Here is an 18,859-nt window from a genome sequence, read left to right as displayed (position 1 = left end):
CATGAGAAAGCCTGCATATTTGAGAAAACGTGCAAACCTAAAAGCCGTGGTCTTTAATTTTTTACACAGAAACTAAAAGCTTTACTGAGGAACTAAGTAGAGGTACGGATGAAACTTGGCTTTATTTACATAGAATAACTTTTTTTCAGGCACTTCTGATGACTTGAAATTACGTGGAGAAACCAGCACTCCCTGTTGTGCCTGGAGATACGATAGAGTTACGTGTAATCTCAGTGTGAACCAGTGAAGTTGCTTCAATTACATTTCTATCCGTTCCACCGAAATGGGTGGCTTCTGGTTTGCATCTTGAGTCGCATCGCCTATCGCATCCCACGCCGTATCACCTCAGTGAGAACCGGTGCCTAACTCGTACCAGATATGGTTACTGAAACAAGAGTATCAATATCTTTGTATTGGTGTTGTACCAAACGTAATATATATATATATATATATATATATATATATATATATATATATATATATGTGTGTCGATTTTTAGGTCAATTTTTGAAACAAGAAAAACATCAAAGTACATGGCCCAGATGTTTCAGCAAATGTTGAAAGATTTTTTATTTCTTCAGTTTCAACATTTCATTGACAGGGAACAGCAACTTTATTTAAATTCCTTAAAGTGTTTACTAATCGTTCTGTCAAAACTAAAGTATGTATTAGGCGACTAGTTTCGAACCTTACAGGTTCATTTTCCAGCCTGGCGTACTGAGGCTGCACTGGCAGTGCCTGATCTCACTAGTAATAATCTAGCTGATCTTAGTCATAAACATTGAGTGACAACATATTCTTAATAAATGTTCGTAGTTTGATTTTGATTTGGTAACAGGCATGTGTGGATGGTGGTATTCATCGTGCAAACATTTTTAGACATGTGTTGCCATTCAACGTTTATTATTAAGGTCAGGCACTGTCAGTGCAGCCTTAGTACGCCAGCCTTGATAATGAACCTGTAAGGTTCGAAACTAGTCGCCCAGAAATACTGCAAGAGTTGACAGAACCATGAATAAACGCTTTAACGGAAGATTTTTTAACTACAAGCCCGTTTTGGCCGACAACAGACGTTCCCCTGCTTTCGAGAACCTCTGCTCGTTGACGCTCATAGACTGCTTTAGCTCTACAATGGTTACACAAGAAGTTACCCACATAAAGGAATGAGATTTCTTAAAGGAAAACATGTTGTTGTTGTGTTCTTCAGTCCAGAGACTGGTTTGATGCATCTCTCCATGCTACTCTATCCTGTGCAAGGTTCTTCATCTCCCAGTACCTACTGCAACCTACATCCTTCTGAATCTGTTTAGTGTATTCATCTTTTGGTCTCCCTCTAAAATTTTTAACCTCCAGTCTGCCCTACAGTACTAAATTGGTGATCCCTTGATGCCTCAGAATATACCCTACCATCCGATCCCTTCTTCTAGTCAAGTTGTGCCACAAATTTCCCTTCTTTCCAATTCCATTCAATACCTCCTCATTAGCTATGTGATCTACCCATCTAATCTTCAGCATTCTTCTGTAGCACCACATTTCGAAAGCTTCTATTCTCTTCTTGTCTAAACTATTTATCGTCCACATTTCACTTCCATACATGGCTACACTCCATATAAATACTTTCAGAAACGACTTCCTGACACTTAAATCTATACTCGATGCTAACAAATTTCTCTTCTTAAGAAACGCTTTCCTTGCCATTGTCAGTCTACCTGATTTAGGTTTTCCGTGATTTCCCTAAATCGCTCGAGGCAAATGCCGCGATGGTTCGTTTCAAAGGGCACGGCCGACTTCCTTCCCCGTCCTTCCCTAATCCGATGAGACCGATGACCTCGCTGTCTGGTCTCCTTCCCTAAAACCAACCAACCAACCAACAGAATTACAACGTCATCGCCGAACCTCAAAGTTTTTATTTCTTCTCCATGGATTTTAATTCCTACTCCGAATTTTTCTTTTGTTTCCTTTACTGCTTGCTCAATATACAGATTGAATAACATCAGGGAGAGGCTACAACCCTGTCTCACTCCCTTCCCAACCACTGCTTCCCTTTCATGTCCCTCGACTCTTATAACTGCCATCTGGTTTCTGTACAAATTGTAAATAGCCTTTCGCTCCCTGTATTTTACCCCTGCCACCTTTAGAATTTGAAAGAGAGTATTCCAGTTAACATTGTCAAAAGCTTTCTCTAAGTCTACAAAAGCTAGAAACGTAGGTTTGCCTTTCCTTAATCTTTCTTCTAAGATAAGTCGTAGGGTCAGTATTGCCTTACGTGTTCCAACATTTCTACGGAATCCAAACTGATCTTCCTCCAGGTCGGCGTCTACCAGTTTTTCCATTCGTCTGTAAAGAATGCGTGTTAGTATTTTGCAGCCGTGGCTTATTAAACTGATAGTTCGGTAATTTTCACATCTGTCAACACTTGCTTTCTTTGGGATTGGAAAATTGCAAAATGACCTGCAGACGACTGATGAATGGTGCACACTCTGGCAGTTGACGCTGAACGGAAATAATGGTAACATATTGCACATACATAGGAAAAGAATCCACTACTGTACAACTACACTGCTGATGAGAAACTGCTTGAAACGGTATCTACTGTAAAATGTATAGAGGTAACTATCCAGAGCAGCCTTAAGTGGACTGACCACATAAAACAAATAGCAGGAAAAGCAGATTACAGACAGACTCATAGGAACAATCTTAAGGAAATCTAACTAATCCACGAAGGAATTGGCTTATAAGGCGCTTGTTCGACCGACTCTTGAGTATTATTCGTCAATAAGTGATCGTTAACAGGTAGAGCTGATAGAAGAGATAGAGGAGAGCCAACGAAGAGCGACGCGTTTCGTGAGGGGATCGTTTAGAACATTGCCGAGTTGCTCAACAAACGACATTGGCAGACTTTACAAGAGAGTAGTTGTGTGTCACGGAGAGGTTTTGCTATTAAAATTTCGAGAGAGCGCTTTCCGGGAAGAGCTGGACAACGTATTACTTCCTGCCACGTATACCGCGCGTTATGACCACGACGAGAAAATTCGAAAAATTAGAGCCAATACAGAGGCTTACCGATAACCATTGTTCCCACGCGCCATCCGCGAGTGGAGCAGGGTAGGGGGAATCGGTTAGTGATACCAGAAGTACCCTACGCCACACACCATTAAGTGGCTTGCGAAGCATTATAAAGATGTAAATTCTTTCTTGATTTGATGAACACCCAGCACGTAATGGCACCCCGACTAAACTCACTAAATCACCCGATCATCATCCTATAGAAAATGACTGGTACTGTATGGGAATTCAGGTTTCCTCGAATTACATTGTTGAAATATTCTCGGGTATAAGCCGAGCCCTGGCGTCGCGTTGTCGCAACGTTTCGACGAGTTTCGTAGTCATTATCTTCAGGTGAAATGTTAGCTTCATATACAGTTATTTCATTTATAGCCGCTGGACCGCAGGCTCCGATGCCGAGTGCCCGATATGGGCGTCACATTTGTGGCCGCATAGTGAAGAAAACCTATACTAATTCTTGTGCAACCTCAGCTTCATACTTGACAACGTCAGCTTCACTGTGGAAGTATAAGAAAACGGGTATCTACTGTTCCTAGACATTCGGACCTATAGGAACCCTGGTGGCACGTTGGGACATTTCTTCTGTAGAAAGAAGGCGATATGGATGCCTTAAGCCGCCACCATCTAACACATCGCAAATCTGTGCTCACGACCCTGGTACAAAGAGCGAAGGCCATATGCGACAAGGAAAGTCTGCCTATCGAGCTAAACCTTTCGCAAGAACGGCTATTCGGAGACAAAAATAAGAAAAAATCCATGAGGAAAAACAATGCGCTTGGCGTTCCTTACGTATGCAGGACCGCCCAAGTCATACTGTCAGGATAACAGAAAAGCTGAACACAAAAACCTTTCTCTGCTTAACGGTTAAAATTAAAATTATGCTTGTCTCGAAGACCAGCTATGGTTCCGGGCACCTGGTATCATTAGCATCAGTTACGAGTGTGGCATGCAGTACATCGGCGAGACGCAACAAGCATCTCGTTGCACTGTTCAGAACTTATGAGGAGCGTTGGCCTCGGCCAAACCGACAAGTTTTAAACAGACGAATGCGTAAGCCACGCCATCGGATTCTGGGATTCGATCATAAAAAAGACAATGGGAACAAAATCACACGACAATCTAGTCAACCAGGATAGTGGTTTCCAACTGAAAAAGGGGAGGCCTTAGACACGGCCAACCGATCTGGCTCATATTTTGCGGGTGGCTTGCGTACAATCTAAAATGGAAAACTAAAATATTTTATAAATTTTTTGCCATGCAAGACTTAAGTCAATAAAGAATTTATAACTGTGATGCATCTGTTTACCATGAAGACAGGATATTTTAGTCAGATTTAAGTGTCAGGAAGTCTTTTCTGAAAGTATTTGTATGGAGTGTAGCCATGTATGGAAGTGAAATGTGGACGATAAATAGTTTAAACAAAAAGAGAATAGAAGCTTTCGAAATGTGGTGCTACAGAAGGATGCTGAAGATTAGATGGGTAGATCACATGCCTAAAGAGGAGGTATTGAATAGAATTGGAGAGAAGAGAAATTTGTGGCACAACTTGACTAGAAGAAGGGATCGGTTGGTAGGACGTATTCTGAGGTATAAAGGGATCACCAGTTTAGTATTGGAGGGCAGCACGGTGGGTAAAAATCCTAGAGGGAGGCAAAGAGATGAATACACAAAACAGATTCAGAAGGATGTAGGTTGCAGTAGGTACTGGGAGATGAAGAAGCTTGCACAGGGTAGAGTAGCATGGAGAGCTGCATCAAACTAGTCTCTGGACTGAAGACCACAACAACAACAGCTCAACACCCCCCCCTCCCCGCCTACCCCCTACCACCCTCCGTCTTTTAGAATACCACCCCTCAAGTTCACGACCCACAATCGGCTCAGAATTGACTGAATCGATTTTTCATCGTCATACAAGGGAAATAGACGAAACAAACTTTTCTGACTACCGTTTCTGTAGCCATAAGGTAAACGTTATGCAACGAAAGCGCCGATGGCTTAGCAACCAAGGCCTTTGGTTGGAAAACGGAGCTCCTGTGTTTGATTTCCAAGTGGAATCCATGTTTTTCTTTTGTACTTTTTTCCGTTTCGGAATCACTAGGAATGGGATGATTAATAACGTAAGTAAATCAATAAGGAATTATAACAAGCTAGCCAAAAAAGGTCTCTAATGTCTTGGATTAGTGTAGAATTAAAAATTTAATCCGGGTAGTTTTAGAATGGCACTTTCACTTACTCTGTTATGTGACCTCTATTTCTTTCGTTTGACTCTATTTCTTTCGAACAACTAGACGGATGGTACTTGTCACATAAACACGCTAAGCTAGTACACTGATCAGCCAGAACATCATGACCACGGACCTACAATCGATATAAACCGGTCCAGGCGATAGCAGCGTCACCTGGCGAGGAATGGCTGCCAGCCAGAAACACGCACGGTGCGTGTAGTATCAGTGAGCGTGCTGCCCGTGCGTAGAACGGGAAAGGCGCGCGATATATCTGACTGACTGAGGGAGGATTGTGACGGCCCGGAGGCTCGGCACAAACATTCCGGAAACGGCACGACTTGTCGAGTGTTCGAGGAGTGCTGTGGTGAGTTTCTTCAACACGTGGGGAAACCAAGGGGGTGATGATGATGATGATGCTGATCGAAATATTGTACCTCCTTTGAAGCCTCGTTATGGAGACGTGGAATCTCTACCTGAGGAAAACAGTTAGATGTCCTGTACAGTTTTAAGGTAAAAGGATTTGTCTTTAAAACGGGAATTACACTGCAGATATTAATCAGTTCCATCTTCAGATGCACAGAGGCACTTTCAACTGAAACGGAAACGGTCTCGAAAACAGATGTGAGACGGGCAGTGTCTTCAAAACGATTAGGAAAGTATCCTTTTCAGTCTACAATGACATCCTCAAACCTCACGTTTTCTTTAAAGCCAGTGACCTTAGGGAACTGGATTGAGTTTTTTGTCCAAATCCATCCCTTCTACAACGCGAGCTACTTTTTAAATGTATTTCCGTCAAATCAGATTTAAGATGTTTCTCATGTTGCAATGACTTATTATGCGCAATGTGCAGTCAAGTCAACTTAAAAATGCTAAGTCTACAGTCCATTCCGAATGTTCTAATTTTCGTCCCTGTACTCATTTTTCCTTCATAAATCCAGCAATAACGGGTTTTAAATCGAAAAATCGTCCCATGCGTGCCCCTTGACTTAACAAGCGCACTTTGCAGTAATATGTAAAGTCTCGATACTCTTCCTTCATTTCCATGGAAAACCGTTGCAACGGACAGTGGAGTAAGGCCTGGGTCTTCAGAAATTTTACTGCTCGTATCACCAATTACTTCAAGTGCTCCACGCCTGGAAATTTTAAACAAAGTGCTTCTTTCTGTATAGAACGATTAATCCCGTCTGACGCTCGTTGTAATTTTTTGCCCTTTCGCTGTATACTACACTACTGGCCATTAAAGTTGCTACACCACGAAGAGCAAATGATTAGCTTTTCAGAGCATTCACACAAGGTTGGCGCCAGTGGCGACACCTACAACGTGCTGACATGTGGAACGTTTCCAACCGATTTCTCATACACAAACAGCAGTTGACCAGCGTTTGCCTGGCGAAACGTTGTTGGGGTGCCTCATGTAAGGAGGAGAAATGCGTACCATCACGTATCCGACTTTGATAAAGGTCGGATTGGAGCCTATCGCAATTGCGGTTTATCGTATCGCGACATTGCTGCTCGCGTTGGTCGAGATCCAATGACTGTTAGCAGAATTTGGAATCGGTGGGTTCAGGAGGGTAATACGGAACGCCGTGCTGGATCCCAACGGCCTCGTATGACTGGCAGTCGAGATGACAGGCATCTTATCCGCATAGCTGTAACGGATCGTGCAGCCACGCCTCGATACCTGAGTCAACAGACGGGAACGTTTGCAAGACAACAACCATCTGCACGAACAGTTCGACGACGTTTGCAGCAGCATGGACTGTCAGCTCGGAGACCACTGCTGCGGTTATCCTTGACGCTGCATCACAGACAGAAGCGCCTGCGATGGTGTACTCAACGACGAACCTGGGTGCACGAATTGCAAAACGTCATTTTTTCGGATAGATCCAGGTTCTGTTTACAGCATCATGATGGTCGTATCCGTGTTTGGCGAATTCGCCGTGAACGCACACTGGAAGCGTGTATCACCCGGCGTCATGGTATGGGTTGCCATTGGTTACACGTCTCGGTCACCTCTTGTTCGCATTGACGGCACTTTGAACAGTGGACGTTACATTTCAGGTGTGTTACGACCCGTGGCTCTACCCTCCATTCTATCCCTGCGAAACCCTACATTTCAGCAGGATAATGCACGACCGCATGTTGCAGGTCCTGTACGGGCCTTTCTGGATACAGATAATGTTCGACTGCTGCCCTGGCCAACACATTCTCCAGATCTCTCACCAATTGATAACGTCTGGTCAATGGTGGCCGAGCAACTGGCTCATCACAATACGCTAGTCAGTACTCTTGATCGTGTTGAGGCCGCATGGGCAGCTGTACCTGTACACGCCATCCAGGCTCTGTTTGACTCAATGCCCAGGCGTATCAAGGCCGTTATTACGGCCAGAAGTGTTTGTTCTCGGTACTGATTTCTCAGGATCTATGCACCCAAATTGCGAGAAAATATAATCACATGTCAGTTCTAGTATAATATTTGTGTAATGAATACCTTTTTATCATCTGTATTTCTTATTGGTGTAGCAATATTAGTGGCCAGTAGTGTAAAATCGCAGGTTATTTTGGGTGACGTTACAGCACATCACACACTACTAAGACACACCATTTTGAAATTACTCCCAACTGGTTTGGAATATTTATTGCATCAGCTTTAGTGAAACAGTTTTGGAAAACAATGTTGAATAACTCTCCTTTTCGTTTCCATTACCTCCGCTATCACCCAATGAACGTAAGGAGTTTTTCCACTAATATCCCTCACATACGCTCTGATCTTCTTTTATATCCTACTAGATTTTGGGACAGCGTTTCACTGTGGACATCACTTAAAGCGTCTCGCAATGAAGTCCACACTAAATTAGAAGATTCTGTGAACCGTTGCCAAACTAAGAAATTTTGTTTTCTTTGAGATACTTTCTGTCTGATTTTGCAACACTGTTCCGACCTGTTTTGCACAACATGGGGGATAATACTTTAAAACCTCTGAATCTACTCGACTCTGCTTCCGCTAACTGTGCAGCTACATTCCGTGTGCAGTGGACTCCTGATTTGTTTAGCAGAACCCAGCATATCAATCCAAGAATTCGCAGCAACGCCGTCTCTTAAACGTCTAAGCCTCTGGTTTAGACCCTCGATTCGGCTCTGTACCAACGGTCCACAGCCGATCAGATGCTGCATATGGTGAGCACCGCCTTCACCTTACAAGACCAGCATTCTTTAGCAACCTGGATAGAAAAGTACTCTTCTGATCCGAAGGGACACATATGTTTGGTAGTATGGTAAAGTCCACGCAGGATGCAGTGGTCGATGTACGGTGGCCAGTTTTCGTCCAAAGCAGTGGGCGAGTTCAGTCGTTTGTTTGGAAGGCCAGGCCGACATTGTTTGCCCTCTTGCGGGCGCTCGGCGCCGCGCTGCGATGGCAGAATCTAGGCATAATCCCTGTAGTTTCTCTCAAACTGTTGAACAGAAACAATTCGGTGAAAAAATTTCATTGTTTCCCCACTTATAGCTTTAAATCTCTGCTTTACGATGAGGTACTCATCGTTTCGAAAATGTGATATTACCATTTAAGTAAAACATTGTGCGAAATTCGAAAAGTTTGCAATTAAAATTAGCGGTTGCTATGCTTTTTACGTTTGTTAAACATTACATAATAGCTTGCTGCATATGGAATTTAGTTAATATTTTCATTCGACTTGGGTGGAAATCTCTATATGTCACCATTCTCAATAAAACTTATCTGATGTAGCACACTCATTTGCGATCGCGCACCAGCTATAAAGCCAGAATGAAACATCTCCAACACTATATTTCATAAACGGTTTGAGATATCGAAATGTGATTTTTCAAATGATAGCATGCAAAGAGGAGAGTGTTCTGCTTATTGTGATTATGCAAAACTTCATTATCTACAGTGTTATTTCACGAACTACAGTCTTTTCCGATGAAAAAATGTACACTACTGGCCATTAAAATTGCTACACCAAGAAGAAATGCAGATGATAAACAGGTATTCATTGGACAAATATATTATACTAGAACTGACATGTGATTGCATTTTCACGCAATTTGGGTGCATAGATCCTGAGAATTCAGTACCCAGAACAACCACCTCTGGCCGTAATAACGGCCTTGATACGCCTGGGCATTGAGTCAAACAGAGCTTGGATGGCGTGTACAGGTACAGCTGCCCATGCAGCTTCAACACGATCAAGAGTACTGACTGGCGTATTGTGACGAGCCAGTTGCTCGGCACCCCATACCATCACGCCGGGTGATACGGTAGTATGGCTATGACGAATACGCGCTTCCAATGTGCGTTCACCGCGATGTCGCCTAACGCGGATGCGACCATCATCATGCTGTAAACAGAACCTGGATTCATCCGAAAAAATGACGTTTTGCAATTCGTGCACCTTGGTTCGTCGTTGAGTACACCATCGCAGGCGCTCCTGTCTGTGATGCAGCGTCAAGGGTAACCGCAGCAATTGTCTCCGAGCTGATAGTCCATGCTGCTGCAAACGTCGTCGAACTGTTCGTTCAACTCGACTGCAAGTGATACGAGGCCATTGGGATCAAGCACGGCGTTCCGTATTACCCTTCTGAACACACCGATTCTATATTCTGCTAACAGTCATTGGATCTCGACCAACGCGAGGAGCAACGTCGCGATACGATAAACCGCAATCGCGATAGGCTACAATGCGACCTTTATCAAAGTCGGAAACGTGATGGTACGCACTGCTCCTCCTTACACGAGGCATCGGAACAACGTTTCACCCGGCAACGCCGGTCAACTGCTGTTTGTGTATGAGAAATCGGTTGGAAGCTTTCCTCATGTCAGCTCGTTGAAGGTGTCGCCACCGGCGGCAACCTTGTGTGAATGCTTTGAAAAGCTAATCATTTGCATATCACAGCAACTTCTTCCTGTCGGTTAACTTTCGCATCTGTAGCAGGTCATCTTCGTGGTGTAGTAATTTTAATGGCCAGTAGTGTAATTTTTAAGGGCGATCGATAGCTGGTGAATCGAAAAATGCTGTAGGTTTAGGAACAGCACAATTGAAGACATTTCACGTTTATTTCTGTACAGAGGATGTGCTTTTCCATAAGCTACTGACCTTACTTGTCCTCAGTTCCTCATTTAATAAACACAATAAACCACTAGTACAGAATTCTCTTGCAGTTGCGCCTGCACTACATGTTAGTGAGGTGACATTATGTAAACTCCATTGTGTTTTGGCAAAAGAATCAAATTTTGACACAGAAGCAAGGAAAAGTAGGTTTTACTCAAACTTTGCCACTCATGACACTTCTCCAAAAGTTAACAGTGGTTTAAAAGCCAGGCAAAAATAAATCGTTGCTTTTGTTGTTACATTTTCAGCGGAATACTTTCTACATACTACCCAAAGCAGAGGTGAATGTAGACCTCTTTTGAATGGTTACCATGCAAGGGTGGGCTTGGAGGGGCTATACTTAATATTTACAAAAAAATGTGCGGGTAGGCTTCAATTCGGAAAAGCAACTCCCCTCCAGCTCTCGGCATTTCCCCTACAGTGCCTGTCGACACCCGCACCACTAATGCTCTCCCGATGCGTGCCCTGCCAATTGCATATCTACTGGCGACATTATTCTGCACAGACTCTAACCTGCTGTTGGCTGCATCCTATACGTTTTACAGCATCCAGAAAGAACTGTTCCACATCTCGGATGAGTCCCCACCATAGGCAAATAGAGTGCAGCTGAAGTTCTTCCACTCCATGGACACAATATCCATAACAGAATCTGAGACATGGTGGTAGTCAAAGGAAGGCAGGTTTCGGTTGCGATTGTGGACGGGGCCGTAATCAGTTACCATTGGTTGCCTTTTACAGTTACACACATTTATTTTTAAAACAGTAATTCCAGACTCAACAATAAATAAAAAATACCACACGTTATTAATGAAGGAATAAACAACTGTGTAAATAATAGTGCTTTCAGTGCGTTACAAGTTAGCAAATCACCGTAAAACACAGATAATGTTTTAAAAGAACAAGCCCCTGTGATCACAGCTGAAGGCCTTACATGCCAAGAATGGTAATAAATACGGATATTGAATTATTAAAAGGTAAGTGGCCACAAACACTGCAGAAGGTATCAGACACCAGGAATGGCAGTAAATAAGGTGTTAAGGCTTACTGCTAAACAACAAATATCGGATTATTTTTTCAAAGCAAATGACCACAATCACGGCTGAAGGCCTTACACACCAGGAATGGCAATTATATAAAAAAATTAATAAACCTGCTGTAAAACAGCAAATACAAGCAAAGGTTAATTAAAAGAAAGAAACAACTGACCACCAAACGGGTGAAATAAGATGATGGTAACCTTGTAAAACAACCCTTACACTACTAGATTTATTCCAGAAGGCGACCAGAACTATTAACTAGACACACATAACCGTTAATGTAGGCATTACAAGGTACGGTAATAAATAATACAATAATAAAACACAAGGACCAGTCACAGACGGTGCTCCAGGAATCGACCTCTGAGAAGGTCTGGCAACAAACACTTTCGCGAGCAATGAGATAGGCAGCCAAGAGTTGCATTCACTTCACAAGATGGTAACTCACACTAGTGGCAGTCTAACGAATGACTAATGATAATCTTGCTGAAGCTACCTGGCGTCCGATAGACCAAATGCAGCGATGGAACAATACGCCAAAGTCGGAACCGGCAGTCTGCATATGTCCCCAGAATATTGTGTTTTGCCGGCCGCGGTGGTCTAGCGGTTCTAGGCGCTCAGTCCGGAGCCGCGCGACTGCTACGGTCGCAGGTTCGAATCCTGCCTCGGGCATGGATGTGTGTGATGTTCTTAGGTTAGTTAGGTTTAAGTAGTTCTAAGTTCTAGGGGACTGATGACCATAGATGTTAAGTCCCATAGTGCTCAGAGCCATTTGAATATTGCGTTTAGAGCGCCCGGAACGAGAAACGAACCACTACCAAATTTCCGTCCGACTCGACAAACCAGAAAATCTGAACAAACAAATCACAGTACACAACACCAGACAAACTAACGGTAACTAAAACCCCACTCGATTTGCGTGCAAGGCAAAACTGAGATGTAACCAACCTGAATCAGCAACCACACGTCATTGCGGAAACAATCGCAAAGCGAGCCAAAACCAAGTATCATATGAGTGACATCAAATTCATTAGGCACACAAACGCACACTAAACTCACTGTGAAAACTCGGACGACAGTTGGCAGAATGAAACAAATCTCTTCACAACTTTATTAATTCACAGTTGAGTAACCACATTGTCTAATCACCGAGCCAAGTGCGTTTAACACAGTAGAGTCTTCAAGTACTAAGCGGTACGCAGATCCACCAAACTGCACATGACGGTGCGATGATAAACTGTCACAACATCACATACTACAGGGCCCACATGGGTGACTGACTCCACTCTACCTGGATTGAAATGCACTCATCTTAAAGCTTGCTGGACCGGTTTACGACGAGGTTGTACACCCTCGTGATCACAGCCCTTCCATACGGCAGTCCATGCGCGCCGCCAGTGGTCCCGGCGTGTTCTCGCACTGCGCGGACCTGGCTCCTCCTGAGTCCCCACCCAGCTGCCACACTCACACGACCCGGGTAAACAACGACGTCGCCCAAAGATAGGGCAACAGTTACTACGTATCGATAACCGCCGCTGCTGCCACTAGCGGACAGGCAACGCTTGCGAAACCGAGTGGCGCCAGTCAAGACGAGAAGAAGACAAACAACCGCAACCATGCCAACTAAACCATACGGTCTGGCCTCCAACAGAGGACGAAAAACTACAAACAGTACCAACGCGAGCCGCAGCAGGCGCCTAATAAATAAACTCTTGCCTACAAATAATCCAACCTACTGAGAATGCTCAGAACATGGAGGCCAACAGGCAGCCTCCAATACTGGACAGACAAGACACAGTTAGCGCCTGAACCGTATTTCTCAAGCGAACTGGCTTTCCGTAACTGTGCTGAATACTAGGAGAAATGGCGCTGTCAAAACACATCTATCCACTCCAGGATACTGTACATTGAAGCTTAGACAGTGGCACTCCGCCCCGAGTGGGTAATATATACACTACTGGCCATTAAAATTGCTACACAAAATAGAAGGGCAGATGATAAACGGGTATTCATTGGACAAATATATTATACTAGAACTGACATGTAATTACACTTTCACGCAATTTTGGTGCATAGAACCTGACAAATCAGTGCCCAGAACAACCACCTCTGGCCGTAATAACGGCCTTGATACGCCTGGGCATTGAGTCAAACAGAGCTTGGATGGCGTGTACAGGTACAGCTGCCTATGCAGCTTTAACGCAATGCCACAGTTCATCAAGAGAAGTGACTGGCGTATTGTGACGTGCGAGTTGCTTGGCCACCATTGACCAGACGCTTTCAGTTAGTGAGAGATCTGGAGAATGTGCTGGCCAGAGCAGCAGTCGAAAATTTTCTGCATCCAAAAAGGCCCGTACAGGACTTGCGGTCGTGCATTATCCTGCTGAAATGTAGGGTTTCGTAGGGATCGAATGAAGGGTAGAGCCACGGGTCGTAACACATCTGAAATGTAACGTCCACTGTTCAAAGTGCCGTCAATGCGAACAAGAAGTGACCGAGACGTGTAACCAATGGCACCCAATACCTCACGCCGGGTGATACGACAATATGGCGATGACAAATTCACGCTTCCAATGTGCGTTCACTGCGATGTCGTCAAACACGGATGCGACCATCATGATGCTGTAAACAGAACCTGGATTCATGCGAAAAAATGACGTTTTGCCATTCGTCCACCCAGGTTCGTCGTTGAGTACACCATCGCAGGCGCACTGTGATGCAGCGTCAAGGGTAACCGCAGCGATGGTCTCCGAGCTGATAGTCCATGCTGCTGCAAACGTCGTCGAACTGTTAGTGCATATAGTTGTTGTATTGCAAACGTCGCCATCTGTTGACTCAGGGATCGAGACGTGGCTGCACGATCCGTTACAGCCATGCGGATAAGATACCTGTCATCTCGACTGCTAGTGATACGAGGCCGTTGGGATCCAGCATGGCGTTCCGTAATTACCCTTCTGAACCCACTGATTCCATATTCTGGTAATAGTCATTGGATCTCGACCAACGCGAGCAGCAGTGTCGCGATACGATAAACCGCAATCGCGATAGGCTACAATCCGACCTTTATCAAAGTCGGAAACGTGATGGTACGCATTTCTCCTCCTTACACGAGGCATCACAACAACGTTTCACGAGGCAACGCCGGTCAACTGCTGTTTGTGTATGAGAAATCGGTTGGAAACTTTCCTCATGTCAGCACGTTGCAGGTGTCGCCACTGGCGCCAACCTTGTGTGAATGCTCTGAAAAGCTAATCATTTGCGTATCACAGCAACTTCTTCCTGTCGGTTAAATTTCGCGTCTGTAACACGTTATCTTCGTGGTGTAACAATTTTAATGGCCAGTAGTGTAGACTTGCAAAATTAAAAATTATTATTATCGATTGTGTGCAATGCAAATAGACTACAATAGATATCAGCAGATATATAACCGGATCAGCATCCACGGGTCAGAGATATTGCCACCTTTTATACTGAAAACATACCTATACGTTAGGAACAGCTACTACAGAGAACAGTATGCCACAGCAGTTAATGGAAAAGAACTGATCACTTTTTTTTGATGATCTTATGCAGGAATTCGACGTCGACGACCTGTGTGGGTGGCGGCGGTGATGCTGGCTGCCTCCGTCATCATCATCCTGGTCATCCTAGCAGGAGTGTTGTACTTCGCAGACTTCTCTTCAAGTAAGTTCCTAAGACAGACAGAATGGTAAGTTAAAATACTTCGAGTTTTTAGTTCACTCTGCACTAATGACATAATGTTCCTCTTTGAGACCAAAGGTGTCTGATACTTGAACTACAGCTGATTGCCTTTGCCAGAGTGAATGCTAACATCACTACACATGCATTACATTGCACATCACTGTATCTTCATTGATGCCATACCCAAAGATCGATACATTTCATTTCAATGCATTTAATTCATGCCACATACAGTCCGCCCCGATAGCTGACTGGTCAGCCTGACGGATTGCCGTCCTACGGATCGGGCTCGATTCCCGGCTGGCTCGGAGATTTTCTCCGCTCAGGGACTGGGTGTTGTGTTGTCTTCATCATCATTTCATCCCCATCCGGCGCCCAGGTCGCCTAATGTGGCGTCAAATGTAATAAGACCTGTACCAAGGCGGCCGGACCTGCCCCGCAAAGGGGCCTCCCGGCCAATGACTCCAAACGCTCATTTCCATTACCATGCCATATACAGGGTGACAATTACTGAACTACATGAAAAACAACCGTAAATTACCTACAAACTACGGCGTGCACAAACTTTATTCAACATATAAACGTCAGTAAAGATCCAGAATGAAATTTTCTCTATGCAGCAGAGTGTGCACTGATATGAAACTTCTTGGCAGATTCAAACTGTGTGCCGGACCGAGACTCGAACTCGGGACCTTTGCCTTTCGTGGGCAAGTGCCTACCATCTGAGCTACCCAAGTATGACTACGCCCACTCCTCACAGCTTCCCGAGATCGAGTCTCGGTCTGGCACACAGTTTTAATCTGCCAGGAAGTTTCATGTCAATAAAGATATTCGGCTTTTGGTTACGATAAGTTTGATATGCCTGCCGTCATTGGCGATGATATGGCGCAGACGAATAGCGAAATTCTGCACGACCCGCTGAAGTGTCGGCACATCGATGCTGTCGATGACCTCCTGAATGGCTGTTTTCAGCTCAGCAGTGGTTTTGCCGTTATTACAGTACAACACGTCTTTAATATAGCCCCACAAAAAGGAGTCGCATGTGTTCAGATCGGGAGAATATGGCGGCCAGTCGAGGCCCACGCCAGTGGCCTCTGAATACTCCAGAGCTAGAAGGCGGTCCTCAGACTCTCTGACTTCGATGGGGTCGAGCTCCGTTTTGCATGAACCACATATTGTCGAAGTCAAGGTCACGTTTGATAGTGGGGATGAAATCATCTTCCAAAACCTTCACGTAGCGTTCGGTAGTTACCATGCTATGAAGGAATTTCGGACCAATTGGTGCCTGTCTAGACATTGCATACCAGACGGTCAGCCGTTGATGCTGAAGAGACTTCTCTATCGCGAAATGCGGATTCTCAGTCCTCCAAATGCGCCAATTTTGCTTATTGACGAACACATCCAAATGAAAATTGGCTTCCTCGCTAAACCAAACCATACTAAGTCCCATCATGCCCCTCGATCAACCGTACAGTTTGCGCCGGCCGGCGTGGCCAAGCGGTCTGGAACCGCGCGACCGCTGCGGTCGCAGGTTCGAATCCTGCTTCGGGCATGGATGTGTGTGATGTCCTTAGTTACGTTTAAGTAGTTCTAAGTTCTAGGGTACTGATGACCTCAGAAGTTAAGTCCCATAGTGCTCAGAGCCGTTTGAACAGTACAGTTTGAGCGTCCTAACGCATATCTTTTGACGCTTTAATTTCATGTAGTTCAATAATTGCTACCTGTACTTCGCTTGAAACAGAATAAGACAGTCCACGTCCGACACGGTTCCCCTAGTGGTGTTTCTACCACATACCTCCTGGGTTTATGTTTTCTTTAATCGCGTTCTTTAATATGAACTTGAAAAGTGTAGAAGTGTAACACACAGGGAGTTCAACAGATAAAAATGAAGGACAAAATGGTATTTAAGTTAAGTACGTAAGCCCAGATATTTCTGAAATATAAAACTGTACTATATAATCTGATTAGAGTCATGATTCATTTCGTAACTAGATAGGAACTGTAACATCTCTATCAGTGCAGGGAATGACAATTGACTCTCAACAGAAACAAATGTGAAGTATTGCCAAATATATGACAGAAAGACTCTTTATTGTACGATTGGTACCCAGCTGCTTCGCTCAGGGAGTTGATACGAGATTGTATAGTAGTTGGAATAAAGGAATAAACTAGAAACTATTAGAGGAAATTTTTTTTTAAATTGAAAACATATTCTAAGCATTTTGCCATACTTGCTAAAGTATAAGAGATAAAAACTTTTTATTGAACACATGTTCTAACTATGTACAATACTTTTTTACAAACAACATTTTTCATTTTGTTAGCTAGGGGATATATGTACAAATTTTTCGAATATCCTATTCGAGAGCAACCTACGTATAGTTGACCGTAAAGAAACAGAAGTCTTTGAGATTGATGCTGCAATATTTTAAAATTTGTCCTTGCGCTTTGTTAATTGTAAAAATGTAGGCTAATCTAATTTGATATGCAGTATTTTAAATTAGAGTGGCAGTTAAGAAGAGATCAGTTGTATTCTGGAGATAAATAGCATGTGTTCTTTGTACTTTCCAGTAATAAGTTCGACTTCGGTGATGTTATTCGATAGCTGTTTGACGATCATCCTTGTTCCATTACATAGTTTTGGTGAGTTGAGATTTCTGAGTAGTATGTGCTCGGAGATCCAATTGTAAGTCGAAGGCACTGTAATAGCATTTCTAGTACTTGCAAAGAGTTTAGAAATTCTGTAGGGAAGTTCACACTTTCCTCAAAGTTTACCATCGTGACGACCGATTTATATATTTTCTCTTCACCGGGAATTTTGTTTTGAATATTAAAGTTGATATCGTCAACAATATTATTTTAGTTGCCAAAGTTGCCCTTTCAAATAGCCAGTTGTGAACAACGTTTGGAAAAATTTGGTCGATGAGTTCGTTTTCAGTAGTGTCTATGTTGCAGAAATCGCTGTTGAGTTTAATAAGGCCCGTCGTCTGGTCAGTAGTGTTGTTTCGCCTTTCGATAGCCGAACTTTCATTTTTTTTTTTAGTCGCGGTATTTGTATGTGGGGCCGGAGATGTGATTTTTAAAGCATTTTTACAAAATGACTTCGACAAAATTTCCAATTGGTGTGATTAATGTCAGTTAGCTCTAAATGTAGATGAGTTGGAGAAACAACTCTCGTCTGCTGGTGCTTGACTTTGGGTTCAAAATTGGTTCAAATGGCTCTGAGCACTATGGGACTTAACTTCTGAGGTCATCAGTCCCCTAGAACTTAGAACTACTTACATCTAACTAACCTAAGGACATCACACACATCCAGGCCCGAGGCAGGATTCGAACCTGCGACCGTAGCGGTCGCGCGGTTCTAGACTGTAGCGCCTAGAACCGCGCGGCCACCCCGGCCGGCTTGACTTTGGGGGTAATGGGAAGTGTTTGTCGAAAATCTCCTTGGAAGTATGAGTAGAGTTCCTCCTATCAATTCAGTTTTCTAGTAAGTCTTGTAATGTTCTGTGCATGGCTTCGGGTGATTTGTTATGTGACATTGCGCATTCGTCCCAATAGATAATTTCAGCTTGCCTTAGGAGTTCACCTCGTCCAGATGCTCTTGAGATTTTACATGCCGGGAATTGTTCTTCGGCTACATTCAACGGTATGTGTAGGGCATAATGGGCACTTCGTCCCCCCTTCCATAAGTGTGGCTGCA

At 43.9% G+C, this 18,859-nt stretch overlaps 1 protein-coding gene across 1 annotated transcript in view; it reads left to right on the top strand.

The window, feature by feature from the left end:
- Positions 1–18,859, top strand: part of LOC126260839 (peptidoglycan-recognition protein SC1a/b-like) — a 76,147-nt gene that overhangs the window by 21,107 nt on the left and 36,181 nt on the right. The window contains exon 2 of the mRNA XM_049958240.1: positions 15,031–15,143. Coding sequence (XP_049814197.1) covers positions 15,031–15,143 — 113 coding nt within the window. The remainder of the gene's footprint in view (positions 1–15,030; positions 15,144–18,859) is intronic.

This window comes from Schistocerca nitens, chromosome 5 (genome assembly GCF_023898315.1).
Source record: "Schistocerca nitens isolate TAMUIC-IGC-003100 chromosome 5, iqSchNite1.1, whole genome shotgun sequence".
Classification (NCBI taxonomy): domain Eukaryota; kingdom Metazoa; phylum Arthropoda; class Insecta; order Orthoptera; family Acrididae; genus Schistocerca; species Schistocerca nitens.
Note: the sequence above shows the minus strand (reverse complement) of the source record. Positions and strands in the feature narration are given on the sequence as shown.